Source organism: Pagrus pagrus (assembly GCF_965226575.1).
Source record: "Pagrus pagrus genome assembly, chromosome: 21".
NCBI classification, from domain to species: Eukaryota; Metazoa; Chordata; class Actinopteri; order Spariformes; family Sparidae; genus Pagrus; species Pagrus pagrus.
The window spans coordinates 156357-176187 of record NC_140208.1 but is presented as its reverse complement, the minus strand read 5'-3'; the positions used below and the strand labels follow the sequence as shown (position 1 = coordinate 176187).

Here is a 19831-nt window from a genome sequence, read left to right as displayed (position 1 = left end):
AAAGGTAAGGCAGTTACCATGGCAGCACAAGAATGTGAGAGTGGGTGGAGCTTGTGGTTAACGCCTGTCTCACCTGGCCACAGCTGCAGCAGATAGTGCAGCGCCTCGATGTGTCGTTTGAAATCCACCGCACTTGCGATCTCTTCACCATGACCCAGCCCCTTTGCTCCTCCTCTTCCTCCCCTCCCTCCTCCTCCTCCTCCTCCACCTCCCGCCCTCCATGCCTCCTGCGTCGGGGTGAGGAGCACCGGGCCGAAGCAGACGGCGAGGTTCTGATGCGTCATCCGGTTGGACGAGCTGAAGGACGCCACCAGGCTGAGGTGGTCCAGCAGCAGAGACAGGGTGGCCTGAAGACAGAGAGGAGACGGAAGTAAACCCTCCATCCACAGGGGGGCGACACTGACTCAATACAGAGATGTGATTTATGAGATGTGTGTTGTCTGAAAATGGGTTCCAACGTTTTCAACAAGCGGAGACTCGCCTGCACAAACACCTGTAGAGGTCAGGCAGCTCACCTGCTGGTCAGTCTGAACAATCACACACAAGACTGCAGCAACTGTCGTTACAGTTTTGATGTATTTTATTGAAAATATGCAGCTGTAGCCAAGAGGAGGTGTTCATAAAACAAACAGAAACAGCTTCAGACAGCAGGTTTGTCCAGTTAAACTGGAGTAGTTTCTATGCAGCACTGTCACTCGTTTGATTTCCTGTTTCTTTTCAGTAAAAAGCAACAAAAGCATTTGGTTAGGTTTTGGAAAAACATAGTTTGGGTTCAAACGGACATTAAACACTTCGTCCATGTGCTTATTTTTCTGGTCTTTTCCCAGAGTTGCACAGCAAAGACATTACAAAGATCTGGAGCAGCACTATGATTTTCAGGAAACATGGCAAAATCAGATCCTCCCACAATGCAAAGCACTGGTAATGTCCAACAACCGCTCAACAACGCAACAGTTTTAAAAAATCTTTATTTCATCACATTTCCTACAATACAAACGAGTCGGAGCTCGTTCGCTTGATGAATTATTCCCGTTGCTTTGGAATCAGCCTAATTTTTTCCGGATTCAGTTTGATATGTTGCCTCTTCTTAAAACCTGCAGTCTGATGGTTCTGTGTCCGGTCATACTGTGAACAGCAGCTGCATCATTTCAATAAAAATCATCAAAAATGTGATGACAGAATAACAGCAGTACCTTATTAAAATATAGTTGTTACTAGCGGGCTGTTGTGTAGTTCTGCGTTCCAGAACGAAAACCTGGTCCAGAGTTTATGTCTGTTGTTATTTAATTGGACTGTATTTGCAGGAGTTACCCTCTCTGGAGGCGGCAGACAGGACAGCAGCTCCACGGTGCTCTGGGCCAGCAGAGGATCGGGGGCTGCAGGTGGTGCAGGTGGAGGTCTCAGTGTCATGGCCTCCCTGACGACCTCGTACAGAGTCCTGGTGATGAGCTGAGACGGCAGCTCCCGCAGGTAGTCCTTAAGGATACCTGAGAACACACAGGTACAGTCATCAGGACGGAGTCTCAGCAGCTACAGTCAGGTGTGAGTCACTCAGGTGTGTCCTGACCGACCTGTGATGACGTTGATGTCGGGGTAGAGGTCCTCGCTGAGACACACGGCGGAGCTGTTCCTCTCAAACCAATCCCTGAGCTCCTTCTTCACCGCCGCAGAACCACACAGTCGGTACAGACCCACCACCTCACACACACAGCAGTGTTATTGATCTGTATTATTGATTCCTACCTGAAGCTGAACATGTAAATATAATGAACATCTGTCAATATTTATACCTTCAGTCCTCTGCGTTCGATCTCTGCTACACACTTCTGGATCAGCAGAGGGATCGGAGCTGCACATCCTTCTTTCTCCACCAGGTGGTGCAGTTCAACCCCAAACACATTAGCAGGCACTGAGCTGTCACTGCTGGACTGTTGGGAGGAACAAACACAGTTCAGCTGCCTTCTCACCGTGTATTAGTACTCTCATACTGTAGTACTTCATAGTACTGCAGTAGTTCTGTAATGTGTGTGAACAGAGTGTGTGGATGTAAATCATGTCATGTGATCACTGAGAGGAGACGAGTGTGAAAGTGAAGGCTGTACATGTGTGAGCAGTGATGGAATGTAACTAAGTACATTTACTCAAATATTGTACTTTCTTCTTTCTTCTACTTTATACTTCCACTACACTCATAACTAAAGTTAGCAATTTAGTTACTAGATACTTTACAGATTACATGCTGCATCAGAGCCAAATATGTGTATAATTCACTGGTACTTGATATTTAAGTACATTCAATATCAAATACTCTAAGACTTTTACTCAAGTACTTTTTGTATGGGTGACTTTCACTTTTACCAAAGTAATATTTTAACACTGTGTCTTTCTTTTTACTCTTTCAGGTACTTGTTACAGCTCTGAGCGAGTCTGTAACTTCACAGACTGATGACACTTGATCTGAGTTACTTTTTATTTACTCTTAAAGTTTTCTGGTACTTTTACTTTACTCTGCAGTGTTAGCAGTATTACTGTGTATTGTTGTGTACCTGTGTGTCCCAGCTCTCCTGTAGGGACAGTTTGACGTACAGAAGTCCTCGGGGCTCCAGCTTCACACACAGCTGCTGACTTCGACTCCCTGACAGACAGACAGAAGAACAGCAGCTGCTCGCTCTGACCTCACTAACATCATTTAGAGAAGTACTGTGGTGTAATGGACCTTTAAACTAAAGTACTGTGGTGTAATGGGCATTTAAAATAAAGTACTGTGGTGTAACGGACCTTTAAACTAAAGTACTGTGGTGTAATGGACCTTTAAACTAAAGTACTGTGGTGTAATGGACCTTTACAATAAAGTACTGTGGTGTAATGGACCTTTAAAGAGCGGGGGGATGGAGACTCCGCCCAGACAGCAGACTCTGTTCCTGGTTGGAGCAGCTGACGTCTGATCTGCTCCTGGTTTCGATCCTGTGGCTGCAGAGATACATCAGAGTAAGTTCTGGTTCAGGAACATTAGTAGAATCGGGTCACAGACGGCAGCAGTACCTGGTGTTAGCACCACGACGCGCAGCTGCCGTGCTCGCTCCAGCTCCAGGTGGAAGGCGTGGTTTAAGGAGAGGGCGGAGCCTCGCAGCGTCAGGAGGGCGGTCCTCGCTCTCGTCACCCCGTCGATCTGGATGGCCAGGAAGACCTCCTTACTGCCCTCGGACCTGAGAGGACCGAACAGACCAGAACCAGAACATCAAAAGGTGAGTTCAGCTGTCAGCAGGTCATCTGTCTTCATCTAGTTATATTCAGGACAAGTGTCCAAACAGCAGCGAGTATCAGCTGCAGGTGTTCTGTTACCTGCTGGTCTTCATCTCCTCCAGGCCCATCAGGTGGACAGTCAATAGCCCCGTCACCCGCTGGCTGCATCGCTGTGGGTCGGAGCCCACGTACAGACGGAAGGAGCTGACATCGCACGCCGTTTCCTGGGAGGCCGTAGGGGGAGGGGCTTGTTGCCGCGGCAGCAGCTCAGGAGAGTCTCCATCGCTGAGGTAACCTACAAAGAGAAACATTTCTGTGATGGATGAGGGCGAGCAGGTTCAGATGACTCTCTGAACTCTTACAGCTGCTCCCTCGACTCATTATATTTTTGTGTTTTCTCCCTAAAAACTTGGTATTTCACCTGGATGTCGAGCTCTGTGACCGTCTCAGCCCGTCAACATTTCACCTCGTCTGTGTGTGGAAGGTGAGTTTCTGCCTTGTACGACCGTGTCAGTGGTTTTATGAGATGTTTCAGGAAGGTCGGCCTTTAGTTGACCAAGTATAAAAGTACTCAGTAATTTAGTAGTCTGAAATATTTTGCTGTCTGACTGGACGACCACCGTTAGAGTCCTGCGTGAATTTAAGTTTTGTTGTTGGTTGTCGGCTGTGGCTGTGGCTCAGGGGTAGAGCCAGTGAAGTTTTTTAAACATTGTTAATTTCATCCGTTCACAACTTTAAATGAGCCACGAGAGGTTTCACACTTCAGGTTCTCCTCAATCCAATGATTTCCGACACCTGACTGAACTAAATAAATCTTTGAAGGTTAGTAGTGGACTGAATATGTCCAATTTTCAGGCTTAATGTCTATAGTGTGGAGCCAATGGCATCTAAAGCACCTTACTAGTGTTTGTGTTATTACTGTCACTGCCAGCAGGGGGTGCTAAAGATTTAACCATGCTCTGGATTTTATCTGGATAGAAGTCACAAAATGACTGTTGGAAATGTTGCTTAAAAGTCTTCAACACCGCATAGAAATCCATCCTTCATACTTGGCGACATCAGACTAAAAAACTTGTGATATAGACCACACAAACATGTTATAAACATGTTGTCGTCATGTCGCTTACCTCCTTTACTAGCAGAACGACCTCTCGACGAGCGCCGCAGCGGTCTGGCTGGAGGGGCGGAGCTATCCAGATGATATCTGCTGATCACATTCTGGTTGGACAAGGCTGACGACGATGCTGCATTCTTACTGGTCGACTCGTCCCCGCCCCCTCTGCTGTCATTTCCCTGGCGATGGGCACGGGAGGAGGAGCGGAGGCTGAGTTTGCGGCGCAGCTCAGGAAGTTTCTTCATCTTGAGGGAGAGTTTCCTCACTGTACCAGGAGACCTCAACCTGTCAATCACGCTGCCAGACACGCCCCCTTTCTTCTGGGTGGCGGGGCTAGAGTCTGATGGAGGATATTCTGAGGGAGAGACACAAAGACTTAAAGGTGACATATGCTCATTTCTTCTTGTTGACATGGGTCCTTGGTGTCTAAATGAAATGATAGTAACTTGCTTTGGTGGAACAAACCGAAGGATTGAGCACAGCAGAGTTGTTCACACACCAGTTTCACAGCCCTGCTCTAAGCGGCCGGTTTCAGTGCCTGCCCTTTTATGCTAATGAGCTACTGCGTGCGCCGCCCACTTCTTCCTGCCGGGCGGAGGACGTGAGGACGGAATCACGTGACCATGGCAACGAGCAATACACAACGCAAAGCAACTTCTCTGTGTCCGTGCCTGCATATAACTGATAGTAGCACAGCAGACATGTAGCAGGTAGCCCCTGTCTCCAGCTCCAAAACAAAGTAGTGACTGCTTTACTGCAGATAACATTTTGGTTCTCTCAGGTCTGGTCTCTCATGCCAGCAGCTAAGGCTACGGCTAACGCTACAGCTAACGCTAACACACTGTCCTTTAGCACAACATGCTAATGAATTAACGTAGCTCACTGGCCGTGAATAACAGACCATTCCATACCGTCTCCTCTGCGTGTTCAACGTAACTTCACGTCACGTTAGTTCAGCCTCATATTTACATCGACGGTTAGCATTAGCTCATGTGCTAAACAGCCAAAATAACACAAACTATACTGTTAAACAAATACTTTCATTTCCATCATCAGTGTTGTTGCCAGCGTTATACTGACACTGGTTGCTGAAACAGTCCGGCGTGAAGTGACTGGCATGGACCAAAACGCTTCTGCTGGGACGTTTCCCTGATAAATGAAATGTAGCTACTTCGCTCTGATATCCTCTTTAGTAGGGAGGCGATGTAGCGAAACAGGAGGATCCGTGCATCCTACGACAGAGCAGCAGTGCTTGGCTTTCGGGTTGTACATGGTAGCGATCAGGCTGTCGCGTGCAAGCGAAGCGAGAACGAGAAAATGGCGGATCCTTGTTCAGGTAGCTGCCGTAGTGTGGGAGGAGATACCCAGCACGAGGGCCGGGAGTATTCAAAATCATAATCATAATATATCCCCTTTAACGCTTTGAAAAAGTGTGTATGTTAGAGGATCGGGAGGAGCATGGAGGTCGTCTTACCTGTGTTTTCTGTTGTGATGTCATCGATAAGGTGGCTGACACTTGGATTGGTGCCCTCCAGTGGATCTCCCAGTTCTGCTCTGGTATCTCCTGGACCCGCTCTCTTTGTTGCTCCTCCCTCCTCCCTCTCGTCCCTCCTCCTCCATATCTCCTCCTCCCTGTGTGGACCTCCTGCGTCCTCTTCCTCAGGGATCGGGTTATACCAGATGTTGTTGCCACTTTCCTCCTGCAGCCTGCAGGCCTCATCTGAACCCTGGGTCTTTCCTGAAGACAACACCCAGGCTCGGCTGCTGCGATCCAGGCTCTGCAGGTAGGCACGCTGGGCAGACTTTGTGCTGATGGAGGTGGTGGGGACATCAGGAGAGCCCCCTGATGGCTGGGGGGCTTCCTGGTGGACTGTTGTTGAAGTGACGGGAACACAGGACGTGCTGGTCGTATCCCAGGCCAGACTGACGCACATCCTGTCGCCACACTGCTCCGTCTGTAAAAAGAACATAAAGTGGGAGTGAAAGTACTGAAAGGATGGGTCAAACACCAGAAGCAAAACTAGAAGGACAGGCTACAGGCTAGAGGCAGGTCTGAACTGGAAGGTCAAACTGCCACGGGTACATCAGGAAAGAAGGGCCGAATTAAGAACCAGAAGGTTTATTTACCAGGAGCTAAACAAAGGTGTTTAAACTACTTGAAGTAGAAGACAAAGAATGAGGGGTCAAACAATGGGTTGATCACCAAGAGAAGATCAAGAACACAAGGTCAAACTAAAAAGACAAAACAAGGGGGATTAAACCTCAGGGAGCAGGATGAGGAGTGGGTCAAACTACCAGGAATGGGTCAAGGGGGGGGTTCAGACATCTCTGGACTTTACGGATGGGGATCAAGAACCAGTTCCTGTTGAAAACTTGTTCCTTCAGAATCAAATGCCTCCGAGTTGATCAATTCCTTTCATCACTGAACAACACTCAAAGAATCGGACCATCCAAAAGGTCCGTCCAGCTGGACTGATGTGACACATAATCAAACTTCCAATCCGGCCATCTCGTACCTTTTCTTGTGCTAGCCTCTGACTCCACGCCTGCCCAGATGCATCCTGGGACGTCCCTGATGCTCGCTCCCGGTCAGAGGTTCTGGTGTGGGTGGAGCTTGAGGGCAGGGTGGTGGGCGGAGCCACAGAGCCCTGACGTGCCCACGACTGTTTCTTAGCAACTGTGATGTGGTTGTGTGGCGGTGAGGGGGATCAGGGTCTGCTGCTGTTCTGGTAGTCGTCATCGATGGTGATGAAGGTGAAGAAGAAGTCTGGAGGACAGTGTCAGGCTTCACTGGAACATCTGCAGGACACACACACACACACAGCTGTTATTAGCATCTCATGGGTGGATTAAAGTCTGTGTTTGGTGTTAAGAAATGTGAGGAGCGAGCAGGAATTCAGTGGTGAGTTATTTTGTGGTTCTTGGTTCGTGTCTCACTCTTCTGGTTTCTGTGTCCAGACTGATGAGTGTTACTGACTGAAAAGCAAAACAGAAAATACGAAATGATTCTCTTGATGTCAGTGAGTGTTTCGACCTGCAGACGACTGGCAGAAGAAAAGCCTCTCACAGTTAAAACTCTGCTTTGATACCGTGTCCGCTCTTCTGATCATCTTTACTGATGATGTCATTATTCCTCTGATATGGTGACTTGGTGCCAAACTGTTGATTTGCCTAAAAACAGGTTGATTCAAAAGTGTTGTGTTAACGTTCCTCTTACGTTGAAACACAAACAGCTGCAGGAATTATGACTGAACTTCATATCATGATTCATGATCAGATATGGTTCAGCACATGATTGTGTCGCTCTGTAGCGGAGGCCGTCTCAAGCCTTTCTGCACCGTTCTGTCATTATTGATCTTCGACGATCACATCAGCTGTTTCTGGTAAAACAAACTGGAAAATGTAAAGCAGCACTTCATCAGTTATAACCACAGAGTTTCTCTCTCACGTCCTGAACATCTGGATTCCTCTCTTCCAGCTCTCTGCTTCCTGTGTGTGTGTGTGTGCGATCCTCGTGACACACAGTGTGCGCAGTATCTGACCGAGCTGCATGAATAAACCGTGTGTGTGTGTGTGTGTGTGTGTGTGTGTGTGTGTGTGTGTGTGTGTGTGTGTGTGTGTGTGTGTGTGTGTGTGTGTGTGTGTGTGTGTGTGTGTGTGTGTGTGTGTCACGCCACAGAAGCTGTTTGTTGGTTTGAGATCATCTTACAGTATCCTGCTCTCTGATTGGCTGGCAGGTGTCTGTTTAAACCAATCACAGGTCAGGGCAACAGTTTAACCTCTCTCCAAACAGAGCGGCGTTACCATAGCAACAGGACTGACGCTTCACACTCAGGTGCTGATTAACTCACCCAAAGAGGGAAAAAGGAGCTCAACGACCTCATCAAAGACATCTGGAAGTTTGTTCTGATCCAATGACACCTCATGAGCAGCTGGACTCTCTTCCAGGACCCTGGAACCTTCTCAAGGTGCCATGAAACCACTTAAAGAACTTCTCAAGGACTATGGCAATTGTCCAGTGAACTCAGGACAACTGTAAGAATTTCAGGACGCTACCTCTTCAAAAACCTCCAAGGACCTCTGGAGCTTCCTAAACCACCTCAGTGACCTCTTCAAGGATCACAGAGACCTCTGGAACTTTCTCAAGGACCCCTCTCAGAGCATTGAGACCTTACCTCAGTGAAGGTTCAAGTCAACAGTTTAACTTTTGATCCAAAGCCAAGGTTTGTTCCCCTGTCTGTTACCATAGCAACAGTACTGATGCTTCAGGTTCTGTTAGAGAACTTCCTAAAGGACCCCTACAACCTTTGCAAGAACCTGTAAAACTCTTCAAGGACTTCTGACCTTCTCAAGTACCATTTGAGCCCTGTTAAGCTACCCTTGAATCTCTTCAAAGAGTGCTGGAAAGGCCTTAAAGGCCTCTGATACATTTTCCAGGAGCTTTGGAATCTCTTCAAGGATCTGTAGTCCAGCAGCCGCAGAGCAACAGTGTTGATAGTTAGTCAAGAGGTTCCTCAGGGGTCAGTTCTCTGTTCTTTGTATTTCTAACTTTTAAATCTGCATTAACTGATTTCTTTGTCCACTCGGGGGCAGCAGAGAGATGTGAAAATATCTTGCTCAGTGAAGTTCGTCCAGTTGTCATGGAGACAGATTGAATTTGAAGGTTAAGACTTTCCTTGTCAAACTTGCAACATGTTGTTTGTTTCAGTTGCAGATCGACAGAAACATTGATTTGGATTTTGTTGAGGCTCAGTCTCTCTTCACGCCCCCTCTGGTCTTTGAGTTAAAGGGTCAGTGGTTGAAATCTGCCCCAATGAAATGGGACAAACCTTCAACACCCTCATACGTCATCAGTAGTCGTCTATGGCGTGGTGTGTTAGGATTGGACCTAAGTCCAGTCTTCTCTCTCTTTTAGCTCTGTGTTTGGTCTCCACCTCCTCCTGAGGGAGTTATCTGTGTCTGTAGTTGCTAAATGCTCCGCTGTCTGTCTGATTGGGTACCGGACCAGACAGGAAGGGATACTCTCCAGAGGTCGGCCTCCACTTCCTGTCATCTGAATGAAGCCAAACAGGACTGTGTGTGTGTGTGTGTGTGTGTGTGTGTGTGTGTGTGAGTGTGAGTGTGTGTGAGATTATTAAAACATCTGTTGCACATTTTCAGAAGCCTGAGAAATGCTGATCAGTGAGAAGGGGGGCGGGTGAATAAACAGCTGTGAGGGTGCAGATGTCAATGAAGTCTGTATTTAAGACTAAACACACTGCTGTCTATTCACTATTCATTAGTCTTAAAATACACAGAAACACACAAAGACTGCAGTCAGCAACACCTCACACACACACAGTCACACACACACAGTCACTCACACTCACACACACACACTCTCACACACACACACAGATGTTTGTCTAACATTGACAGAAAACACATTTTCATTCATTCAAAATTGTATTTATTTTAAAGGAAAACGTCAGTGAACCTCTCTGAGTATCACCTCATGTCCACTGCACATATATTACTATATGTTATTATATATTACATATTATTACATGTCGTCATATGTTATTATATATTATGTTATCATGTGTTATTATATATTATCATATGTTATTATATGTTATCATATGTTATTATATGTTATTATATTATAACATGTTATTACACGGCTCTATTGAATGCTGCTCTCCGATTGGTCCATCGCTGCGTTCTACGGTCCGTTATTTCTGTATAATGAGCGTCGTCAAGTATAACAGACCGTTGCTAGGGACGGCGCTCTGATTCAGCAAGACCGCTGGACTTTCAACGCATTACACCAACCACAGCATAAGAAGCACCGCTGTCCAGCTCCTCTCTCAGGCCGGCCTTGAAGGTCGTCAGATCATGTCTGTGACTGGACACAGGTGTGAGAGCAGCTAGGGACGGCGCTCTGATCCGTCCTGGCAACATATAGCAACATAAGCAAGACAGCTGGACTTTCAACGCGTTACACCAACCACAGCACGCTGGCCGGCCTTGAAAGTGAAAGTGAAAGTTAAAACTTTACCGCCCAATTTGTGTCGCCGCTGAATCATTGTGGGTGATTATTTATTATTTATTTCACTCCTAAGCCGTGTAATAAGTGGGATAATGTATCGTTCAGAGGTTGTTATGTAGAAATAAACCCCTTCAGGTTGTATGAAACCATTCCATACATGTTCCATACAACCTGTCGGGGTTTATTTCTCCATAACAACCTCCGAACTATACTTATGTTATTATATATAATGTTATTATATGTTATTATATATTATCATATGTTATTATATGTTATTATATATTATCATATATTATCATGTTATTTTATTATATGTTATCATATGTTATGTTATTATATGTTATCATATGTTATTATATATTATCATATGTTATTATATGTTATTATATATTATCATGTCATGTTATTATATGTTGTTATATATTATTACATGTTATTATATGTTATAATATATTATCATATGTTATATGTTATTATTAGGGCCGGGACTTAATTAATTAATTACACAAAAATTAATGCGTTAAAAAAATTAACGCATTTTAATCGCACTTATTTTTGCACCGCAGAACGTTTCTCACTGGATGAGTTTCAGGCGTACCGATTATACTGGAGCACAATTATTTAACGAGTTAAAAAGCCGCCGACACTGGCGCCCTGGCAATAGCAACATAAGCAAGACAGCACCGCTGTCCAGCTCCTCTCTCAGGCCGGCCTTGAAAGTCGTCAGATCATGTCTGTGACTGGACACATGAGAGCAGCTAGGGACGGCGCTCTGACCCGTCCTGGCAACATATAGCAACATAAGCAAGACAGCTGGACTTTCAACGCGTTACACCAACCACAGCACGCTGTCCAGCTCCTCTCTCAGGCCGGCCTTGAAAGTGAAAGTGAAAGTTAAAACTTTACTGAGCAATCCTTGTCGCTGCTGAATCATTGTGGGTGATTATTATTTATTTCACTCGTAAGGCTGTGTAATAAGCGGGATAATGTATAGTTACATTACATTATCCCTTACTTACATCAGGCTGAGTTCAACAAATCAGTTCATGCTACTGCGATTTAAGTGGTTAAATACAGTAATCATCATAGTGTAGTGGCAGGAAAGACCATTTACCAACTAACGTGTTACTTAAACATTTTTCATTGTGCTGTGCTCTAAAAATAAACTAACAAACTAGTGTAGAGTCCTGTATAAGGAATGTTCAGCTTAAATTTTCCCCTTAAATTTAGGTTCTCGGGAAAATTGCATCTTATCAGGTAATCGTTAATCGATCGATAGGGTCCATCAACTAACGATTAATGAATTAATCGATAATTTGCATCCCTAGTCTGTTGGTCTTGGTAAAGTACCACCTTGAAAAAAAAATAAACAATGTTTTGTTGCTTAAGCTTATGTATTCAGTCATTATTCAATGGTATACTAAAACCCATATGAAAAAAATTGCTTCTCACTGTTCTCAGGTCAGATATTTATATGCGATTAAAAATGCGATTAATTTCGATTAATTAATTACAAAGCCAAAATTTTTTTAATCGAGTCCCGGCCCTAGTTATTATGTTATTATATATTATTACATGTTATTATGTGTTATTATATATTATCATATGTTATTATATGTTATATATTATCATGTTATTATGTTATTATATATTATCATGTTATATGTTATTAGATTATTATTACATGTTATTATATGTTATAATATATTATGTTATTATATGTTATTATATATTATCATGTTATTATATGTTATTATATATCATATGTTATTATATGTTATTATATGTTATTATATATTATTATATGTTATTGTATGTTATTGTATGTTATTATATGTTATTATATATTATTATATGTTATTATATGTTATTATTGCACTGGAGTCAGTTCATGTTTAAATGCTTCTGTCACATCTGTGGGGTCAAACCTGAGAGCTCATCACCATGTGGGGACCGACAGCTAAGTGGGGACCAACATAATGTTAGATCTCATAATGTGCTGAGTTCAGTGGAAAGCTCCAGGAAACTAATGGAAGTCAAGTACAGTAGTACAGTTTTGAGGTACTTGTACTTTACGTGATTATTTCCATTTTCTGCTACTTCATACCTCAACTCCACTACATCTGTCCGGTAACTTTAGTTACTAGTTACTAGCAGATTACATGCTGCATCATTTTTTAATTCATTCATTGTATATTATTGTAATTACTGATACTTTTGACACTTACGTACTGTGTCTGTGTGAGCAGTGAACAGTTTTATATCTATGATCTCAGTTACTTACTGCGACATCACACGGAGAGATAAACAGGAAGTAACCACACACACACACACACACACACACACACACACACACACGCACGCGCGCACACATATACACAGGTCTAATGACAGGAAACGGTCAACTGACACAGTTTGTCTGCAGGAAGCTGAACATTAAACCCTGTGTGTGTAGATGAGCTGATTACAGACAGACAGACACACAGACAGACTGATGAAGACAGATGAAGTCACAGACAGTTTAAGTTATTTTCCTCAGGACTGAATTTAATCCTGAACTGACTGAAACTCTGGAGTCTCTATTTGATCTACAGATTTTGTCCTCCATCACTTCTCAGTGAAACATGTTCTGATCTTTAATGTCCAGTTTGAACAGGAGGAAAACTGTTCCAGAGTTCATGTGGACACCAGACTGAGAATACTGTGTACCTGTCCTTCAAGACCTAATGACTGTTGGACATTAAAGGAGCAGTTCACTCAAACAGTAAACTCAGCCATCATCACCTCCTGATGATATAAAGTCAGGTGAAGTCTCGTAGTCCACAGAACATTTCTGGAGCTTCACAGTAAAACAGAGTTGCAGCGTTCTGCTAAACAACTGAAGCAGCTGGAGATGATTTAAACATCAGATGTCTCCATACAGCTCGTCTGCTGTGACCACAGAGATCACAACCTGAAAGAACGACGGTTTAAGACACTTATTCAGTGACTTCACTAGTCCAGGATCTGTTTCAATCCAATCCAACTTTATTTGTTAAGCACTTTAACACAACCAAAGTTGACCAAAGTGCTGTACAGAAGAATAAATAATGAGGCCCAAATTTACATAAAAATACATTAAAAGACATAAAACATGAGTAAAAATAATAAAAGCCACGCAATAAAAAGCAACGAACACAAGAAATTAAAACAAGGAGATAAAGTCGACATCTTACTAGGTGTCAAAGGCCAAGGAGAAGAGATGGGTTTTAAAACAGACAGAGAAGAGGCCTGTTCACCGCGCTGAGGCAGGTCAAAGGTCTGAGGAGCAGCTGATCAGCTGATCAGTGTATGAGGGTGTAGAAGCTCAGAGAGGTAGGGCGGGGCAAGACCATTCGGGGTTTTAAAAGCAAATAAAAGAATTTTAAAATGGATCCTAAATGGAACAGGCAGCCAGTGGAGTGAGGCTAAAATGGGGGAAATGTGCTCGTGTGCCAGTTAAAAGACGTGCAGCTGCATTTTGCACCATCTGGAGACGGGCGATGGACGACCCACTAACCCCCACATACAGTGCATTACAGTAATCCAGCCGAGTGGTAACAAAGGCGTGGCGTAGCCTAGCTTAGCACAGAAACAGTGAGGGGTAAACTGTTAGCCTAGCGTCATGCTAACCCCCTCTCTCTAAATGTGTGTCAGTGTGATGCTGATGAACACAGCAGACGTGTGTCATGTGTTCATCCACAGACGACGCTCACTGTACCAGCAGGAGCTGAGCACCTAACAGTGACATCACAGGTGACATCACAGCTCTGCAGGCTGTTTATTGGCTGTGTGTCTGCTCTTATAGACAGAAGAAGAACAACGTGATCTCTGTGTGTGTCAGTGTCAGCTCACAGTTTAAATGTGAGTGTGATCCAACACAGAGCTGCTCTAAAAATACACACAGCCGTGGAAACAAATCCTCCTGACGGCGACACGCATGAAACCATTTCAAGACCTCGACTGAGAAACAGGCAAAGAAAAGATTCATTTTAGAGAAATAATTCAGACTGAACGCTGCAGAAAACTCTTCTGCCTCCATTTAATCGTGCTTCAGTTGGGTTGAGGTCAACAGGCACCAATCAGAGGACGTGACTCCGGTCACGTGACACCCAAAAAAGGAAAAAGCCAATGAAACGATTAATGTGAGCCGAATCTTTGATTTATGTTCCTCTGTGATAATGACAGGAAGTGATGTCACACTGAGTCAGCAGGAGGATTGAGATCTTAATCTCTGCTGCAGCTCCACCTGCTGATAAACTACAGTAACTGACTTCCTGTAGTTTTACCTCACCTGGATGCACCTGTCGCCCTTCAACTCTCTCACAGAACCATCTGATCCAGACTGGAGCTAATAAAGCTATTAAACGTTGCAGCTTTAAAAAGCAGAGTTGAACTTTTGAGCGCCATCATCAGCTCAACATTTAAACGTGTCCACTGTTTGGTTTACTGCAACACTGATGGCATCACATCAGCCTCTGTTAGACTCTGTGTTCACTGACAGTTAGCTCATGTTAGCATGCTAAAACGCTGAAATAGTAAACGTGGTAAATGTTATACCTGCTAAACATCAGCCTGCTAGCACTGTTATTGTGAGCATGTTATGCTGATGTTAACCTGCTGCTAGCTGCTAGCTGCTAGCATGGCTGCAGAGTGAAGTGAAGGTTTCTGTCCTCCGCTCAGAGGTCACGTTATGTAACAACACACTTCACTAAACACTGAGCTCTGATAATGTTTCTCTGTCTTCAGGACTCTAACTCAATGTTAATCATGTGAGCTGCTGCTGAAGTGCCCTGCAGCAAGGCACTGACAGCCTGCTGGTTCCCTCTGTGAGGACATAGTTAGGGTTTTTTGTCTGGTGAACGACTTTGTCGCTTAGAAATGACATTTATGTAAAATGAAACACTGCCTGGATCATGGTTCTTATGAGCACAGCTCAGTAGAGTGTATACCTTCACCGAGGCTCAACAGTCCCCTTTATTTCAGTCAAACCTCATCCAATTATATCAAATAAAACCGATTCTGATGGATCCAGATTTTTATCAGGATCTGCATTAAACTGTGCTCACTGACAGACACCAGTCACAACATTAACGAACGTGCGGAAAAGTTCCTGGATTCCCACCAGAACCTAATGGACTCTGTTCTGGACTGAAACCCATCCTCCGTCCAAGTTTGGTGGAAATATGTTCAATAGTTTTTGTGTAATCCTGCTGACAAACCAACAAAACAACAAAACAACCAACAAACCAACAAAACAACCAACAAAACAACAAAACAACCAACAAAACAACAAAGAAAAAAACAACAAACGGACACGTCTAAAAACAGAAGCTTGTCAGTGGAGATGATAAAACGTTGTCTCTGAGCGTATCAGTAAAAATGTGGACTGTCAACATTTTAATGTTGTTTCTGGAATCTAAACTTCAGTAATCAACACTTAAAGCTCACCAGAGCAAAAACAGTTCTGTCTCTCTGCTCATGTGGAAAAACAAACATCACATGATGATTTGTTGACGGACTTTCAGATGAAGTTAGAAGCAGCGATGAGTCTGAACTCTGTACGAGATGTTGGTGTGTTAGACGACCACAGGTGTTAAAACCAGGAGGGACACCATCCACCTGTGTGTGTGTGTGTGTGTGTGTGTGTGTGTGTGTGTGTGTGTGTGTGTGTGTGTTGCCTCTCAGTGCAGTCCAGCACATTAACCTGCACTGACCCACAGCCCGTCTTCATGTTAGTTAGCAGTTAGCTGGTGTTTGCTAGCAGCCACAGTAACATCAGCCTGTGTGCAGCTGTGAGGAGTTGTGACTGCAGCGTCGAGCAGCTGGCAGGAGACACAAACTACTTTCAGTGTTGGACTCAGGAATCAGTCCGGACACAGTTTCATGTGGTGGACCGACTCTAACTCGTGCTGCTCAGAGAGAAAAGTTTGTGGTGAGTGTTGTTGTGTGTCAGAGTGTAACTGAGTTCAGAGACACTCAGCAGTGTGAGAACATGTGAAGTCTGCTGAACACTTTGTTCTCTGACTGAACATCAAGTTGAACTCACCGCTCAGTTTGGGGTCGGTCTTCCTGCGGGATCTGTCTTTGCCTCTCAGTCTGGAGAAGGTCCTCTTCAACAGGGGCTCGGCCATGGTGGACCCCCTCCTCCTCCTCCTCCTCCTCAGTCCTCCTGCAGAGGAGCAGCAGACTGGAGCAGGAGCAGAGAGGAGTCAGAGCTCCTTCATCATGTTCAGATCTCAGTTTTCAGCTCACACTCGGCCATGACTGCGACTCCTCGCTCTCTGGGAGAGCTGCAGAACAGGAAATGAATTCCACACATTCTTTCCCAAACTCCCCCTCTCCTCCTCCTCCTGCTGCTCCTCCTCCTCCTCCTGCTGCTGCTCCTCCTCCTCCTCCTACACTCCTCCCTCCGCAGAGAGGAGACAGAGGACTCATGGGAAATGTAGTCCAGAGCCTCCAAAAACTAAATGTTCTCCAAACTTTCTTCAACTCACATTAGTTTTTATGTCACTTTTCCAGTGACCCTCCGTCATACTACCACTGATGGAATGTAACTAAGTACATTTACTCAAGTACTGTACTGAAGTATTAAGTCAACTTTTCATGTACTTACTTACTTGCGTATTTCCATTTTCTTCCACTTCTCCTCTTTATTTGATAACTTTAGTTACTACTTTACAGATTACATGCTGCATCAGAGCCAAAGAAGCACATTTTAAAATTAATTCATTTTATAATGTAATAATTACTTTTGCTGGTACTTTTGATATGTACATTTAATATCAAATACTTTAAGAGTTTTACACGAGTACTGTTCATATGGGTGACTGTCACTTTAACCAAAGTAATATTTGAACATCATATCTTCAGATATCTTTATGAAGAGGGTGATGAAGCTTCATCATGTCTTTGTCTCTGTGTGTCGTCTCCAGTTTGTCCACTAGATGGAGACAAACACCAGGAAACACTTCAAACAGTCTGAAACTATTAAAGAAAGTAAACTGACAGAATCCATCCAGCAGGGGGCGCAACACCTCCACCAGACCAATACTGACGAATCCTGAACATGAACACAGAAACTCCTTCGTTACTGTATTATTATTATTATTATTATTGTCATTATTATTATTATTATTATTATTATTATTATTATTTTTGTTATTATCAGTTTTTTTTTCTCCTGCATTGTAAAATATTTTTTTCAATATAATTGAACAAAAAAACTGAACTTAAAAAGTAAAATAAAGATACAAATTTAAAAAGTCAAACAATATACAAATAAAATATGTTACACAAAGTATACACACACATATATATACACACACGTGTGTGTGTGTGTGTATATATATATTTACTCATTGAAGGTCACAGATGAACTCAGTATAACTGAAGTGGTGAGATTTATTATTTCATTCTTCTTAGCTCAGAAAATGAAATAACTCATTTAAATATATACTTCATGTGTCCTCCACACTCACAGCTGTTCGCTCTGAACAGACCACATCTGTCCTGACGAAGAAAACGTCTGCATTTGTTCACTTTTATTGTTTCCAGAAGTTCCAGTCGTCCAGTTTTCAGGCTTTCAGACACAGATTGTTCATTCTCTTTTGTTTACAGTCGTGTGACTTAAATGTTTCTCACTTTCACAATAAAAGTCCAGAGACTGCATTTAGTCCCGATAAAGGACAGAGAAGACGATCAAAGGACGAGTCAGCAGAATAGAAACAGAGGACAACCAGGTTTGGACATCTGGAGCTGCCAGTCAAACCTGAATTCATTAACCTCCTCTGTTAATTAATTAAAGACACGTCAGGTTCAATTAGGAGCAATTTTAGAGCCGAAATGATATTAATCGACTCTGATCATTGTCTGATACGGTACAGAGAACAAACAGAGGAGGGCGGTCCCTCTGCCTGCTGCCTGTCAGACCAGACTGAGGGCAAAAACAGGCTTAGACCAGACTGAGGTCATCAACAACCTGTCAGACCGAACTGAGGGCAACGACACCTGTCATATCAGACCAGCCTGATGGATTTAACTGTCTTTCAGAACAGGGTGAGGCCATCAACAGCCTGACAGACCAGACTGAGGGATTCACCAGCCTGTCAGACCAGACTGAGGGATTAACATCCTGTCAGACCAGACTGAGGGATTCACCAGTCTGTCAAACCAGACTGAGGGATTAACATCCTGTCAAACCAGACTGAGGGATTAACATCCTGTCAGACCAGACTGAGGGATTCACCAGTCTGTCAAACCAGACTGAGGGATTAACATCCTGTCAGACCAGACTGAGGGATTCACCAGTATGTCAGACCAGACTGAGGGATTAACATCCTGTCAAACCAGACTGAGGGATTAACATCCTGTCAGACCAGACTGAGGGATTCACCAGTCTGTCAAACCAGACTGAGGGATTAACATCCTGTCAGACCAGACTGAGGGATTCACCAGTCTGTCAAACCAGACTGAGGGATTAACATCCTGTCAGACCAGACTGAGGGATTCACCAGTATGTCAGACCAGACTGAGGAATTAACATCCTGTCAGACCAGATTGAGGGATTCACCAGTATGTCAGACCAGACTGAGGGATTAACATCCTGTCAGACCAGACTGAGGGATTAACATCCTGTCAGACCAGACTGAGGGATTCACCAGTCTGTCAAACCAGACTGAGGGATTCACCAGTCTGTCAAACCAGACTGAGGGATTAACATCCTGTCAGACCAGACTGAGGGATTCACCAGTCTGTCAAACCAGACTGAGGGATTCACCAGTCTGTCAGACCAGACTGAGGGATTCACCAGTCTGTCAGACCAGACTGAGGGATTAACATCCTGTCAGACCAGATTGAGGGATTAACATCCTGTCAAACCAGACTGAGGGATTAACATCCTGTCAGACCGACTGAGGGATTCACCAGTCTGTCAAACCAGATTGAGGGATTAACATCCTGTCAGACCAGACTGAGGGATTAACATCCTGTCAGACCGACTGAGGGATTCACCAGTATGTCAGACCAGAGTGAGGGATTAACATCCTGTCAGACCAGACTGAGGGATTAACATCCTGTCAATATACTATTAATTTATTCAACATTAAATGTTTGACATTATAACTTTCTGATACAAACCAATTACAAACTGATCAATATCCTGTTCATCTTTGTGAAACACGGAGCATTTCTAGTTACAACTTAACTTTTTGTTTTGACGTTAAATGTTTAAGGTTATAATTTATATTATCATAACAAGAAAACTACCAATAATTAAGTTTTAAATAAGTTTTAAAACACGGAACATAACGTTTTGTTATAACGTTAAATGTTTAATGTTTTAATTTGTTAACGTAATTTATCACAACAATAAAACTTTACATATTTAATTTACATCATAACAAACATGAACCACATTACAACAT

The 19831-nt window shown here is 43.7% G+C and overlaps 1 protein-coding gene across 1 annotated transcript in view; it reads right to left on the bottom strand.

Moving 5' to 3' along the window:
• Window positions 1–16774, bottom strand: part of syde1 (synapse defective Rho GTPase homolog 1) — a gene marked incomplete at its 3' end in the record, with an annotated part of 17064 nt that extends 290 nt beyond the window's left edge. Inside the window, 13 exon segments of the mRNA XM_084341726.1 lie at window positions 18–347; window positions 1312–1487; window positions 1572–1698; window positions 1791–1928; window positions 2547–2635; window positions 2872–2970; window positions 3043–3206; window positions 3343–3538; window positions 4371–4712; window positions 5832–6312; window positions 6874–7058; window positions 7061–7156; window positions 16456–16774. Coding sequence (XP_084197852.1) covers window positions 18–347; window positions 1312–1487; window positions 1572–1698; window positions 1791–1928; window positions 2547–2635; window positions 2872–2970; window positions 3043–3206; window positions 3343–3538; window positions 4371–4712; window positions 5832–6312; window positions 6874–7058; window positions 7061–7156; window positions 16456–16540 — 2508 coding nt within the window. The 5' untranslated portion in view covers window positions 16541–16774.
• Between the last annotated feature and the right edge of the window lie 3057 nt (window positions 16775–19831).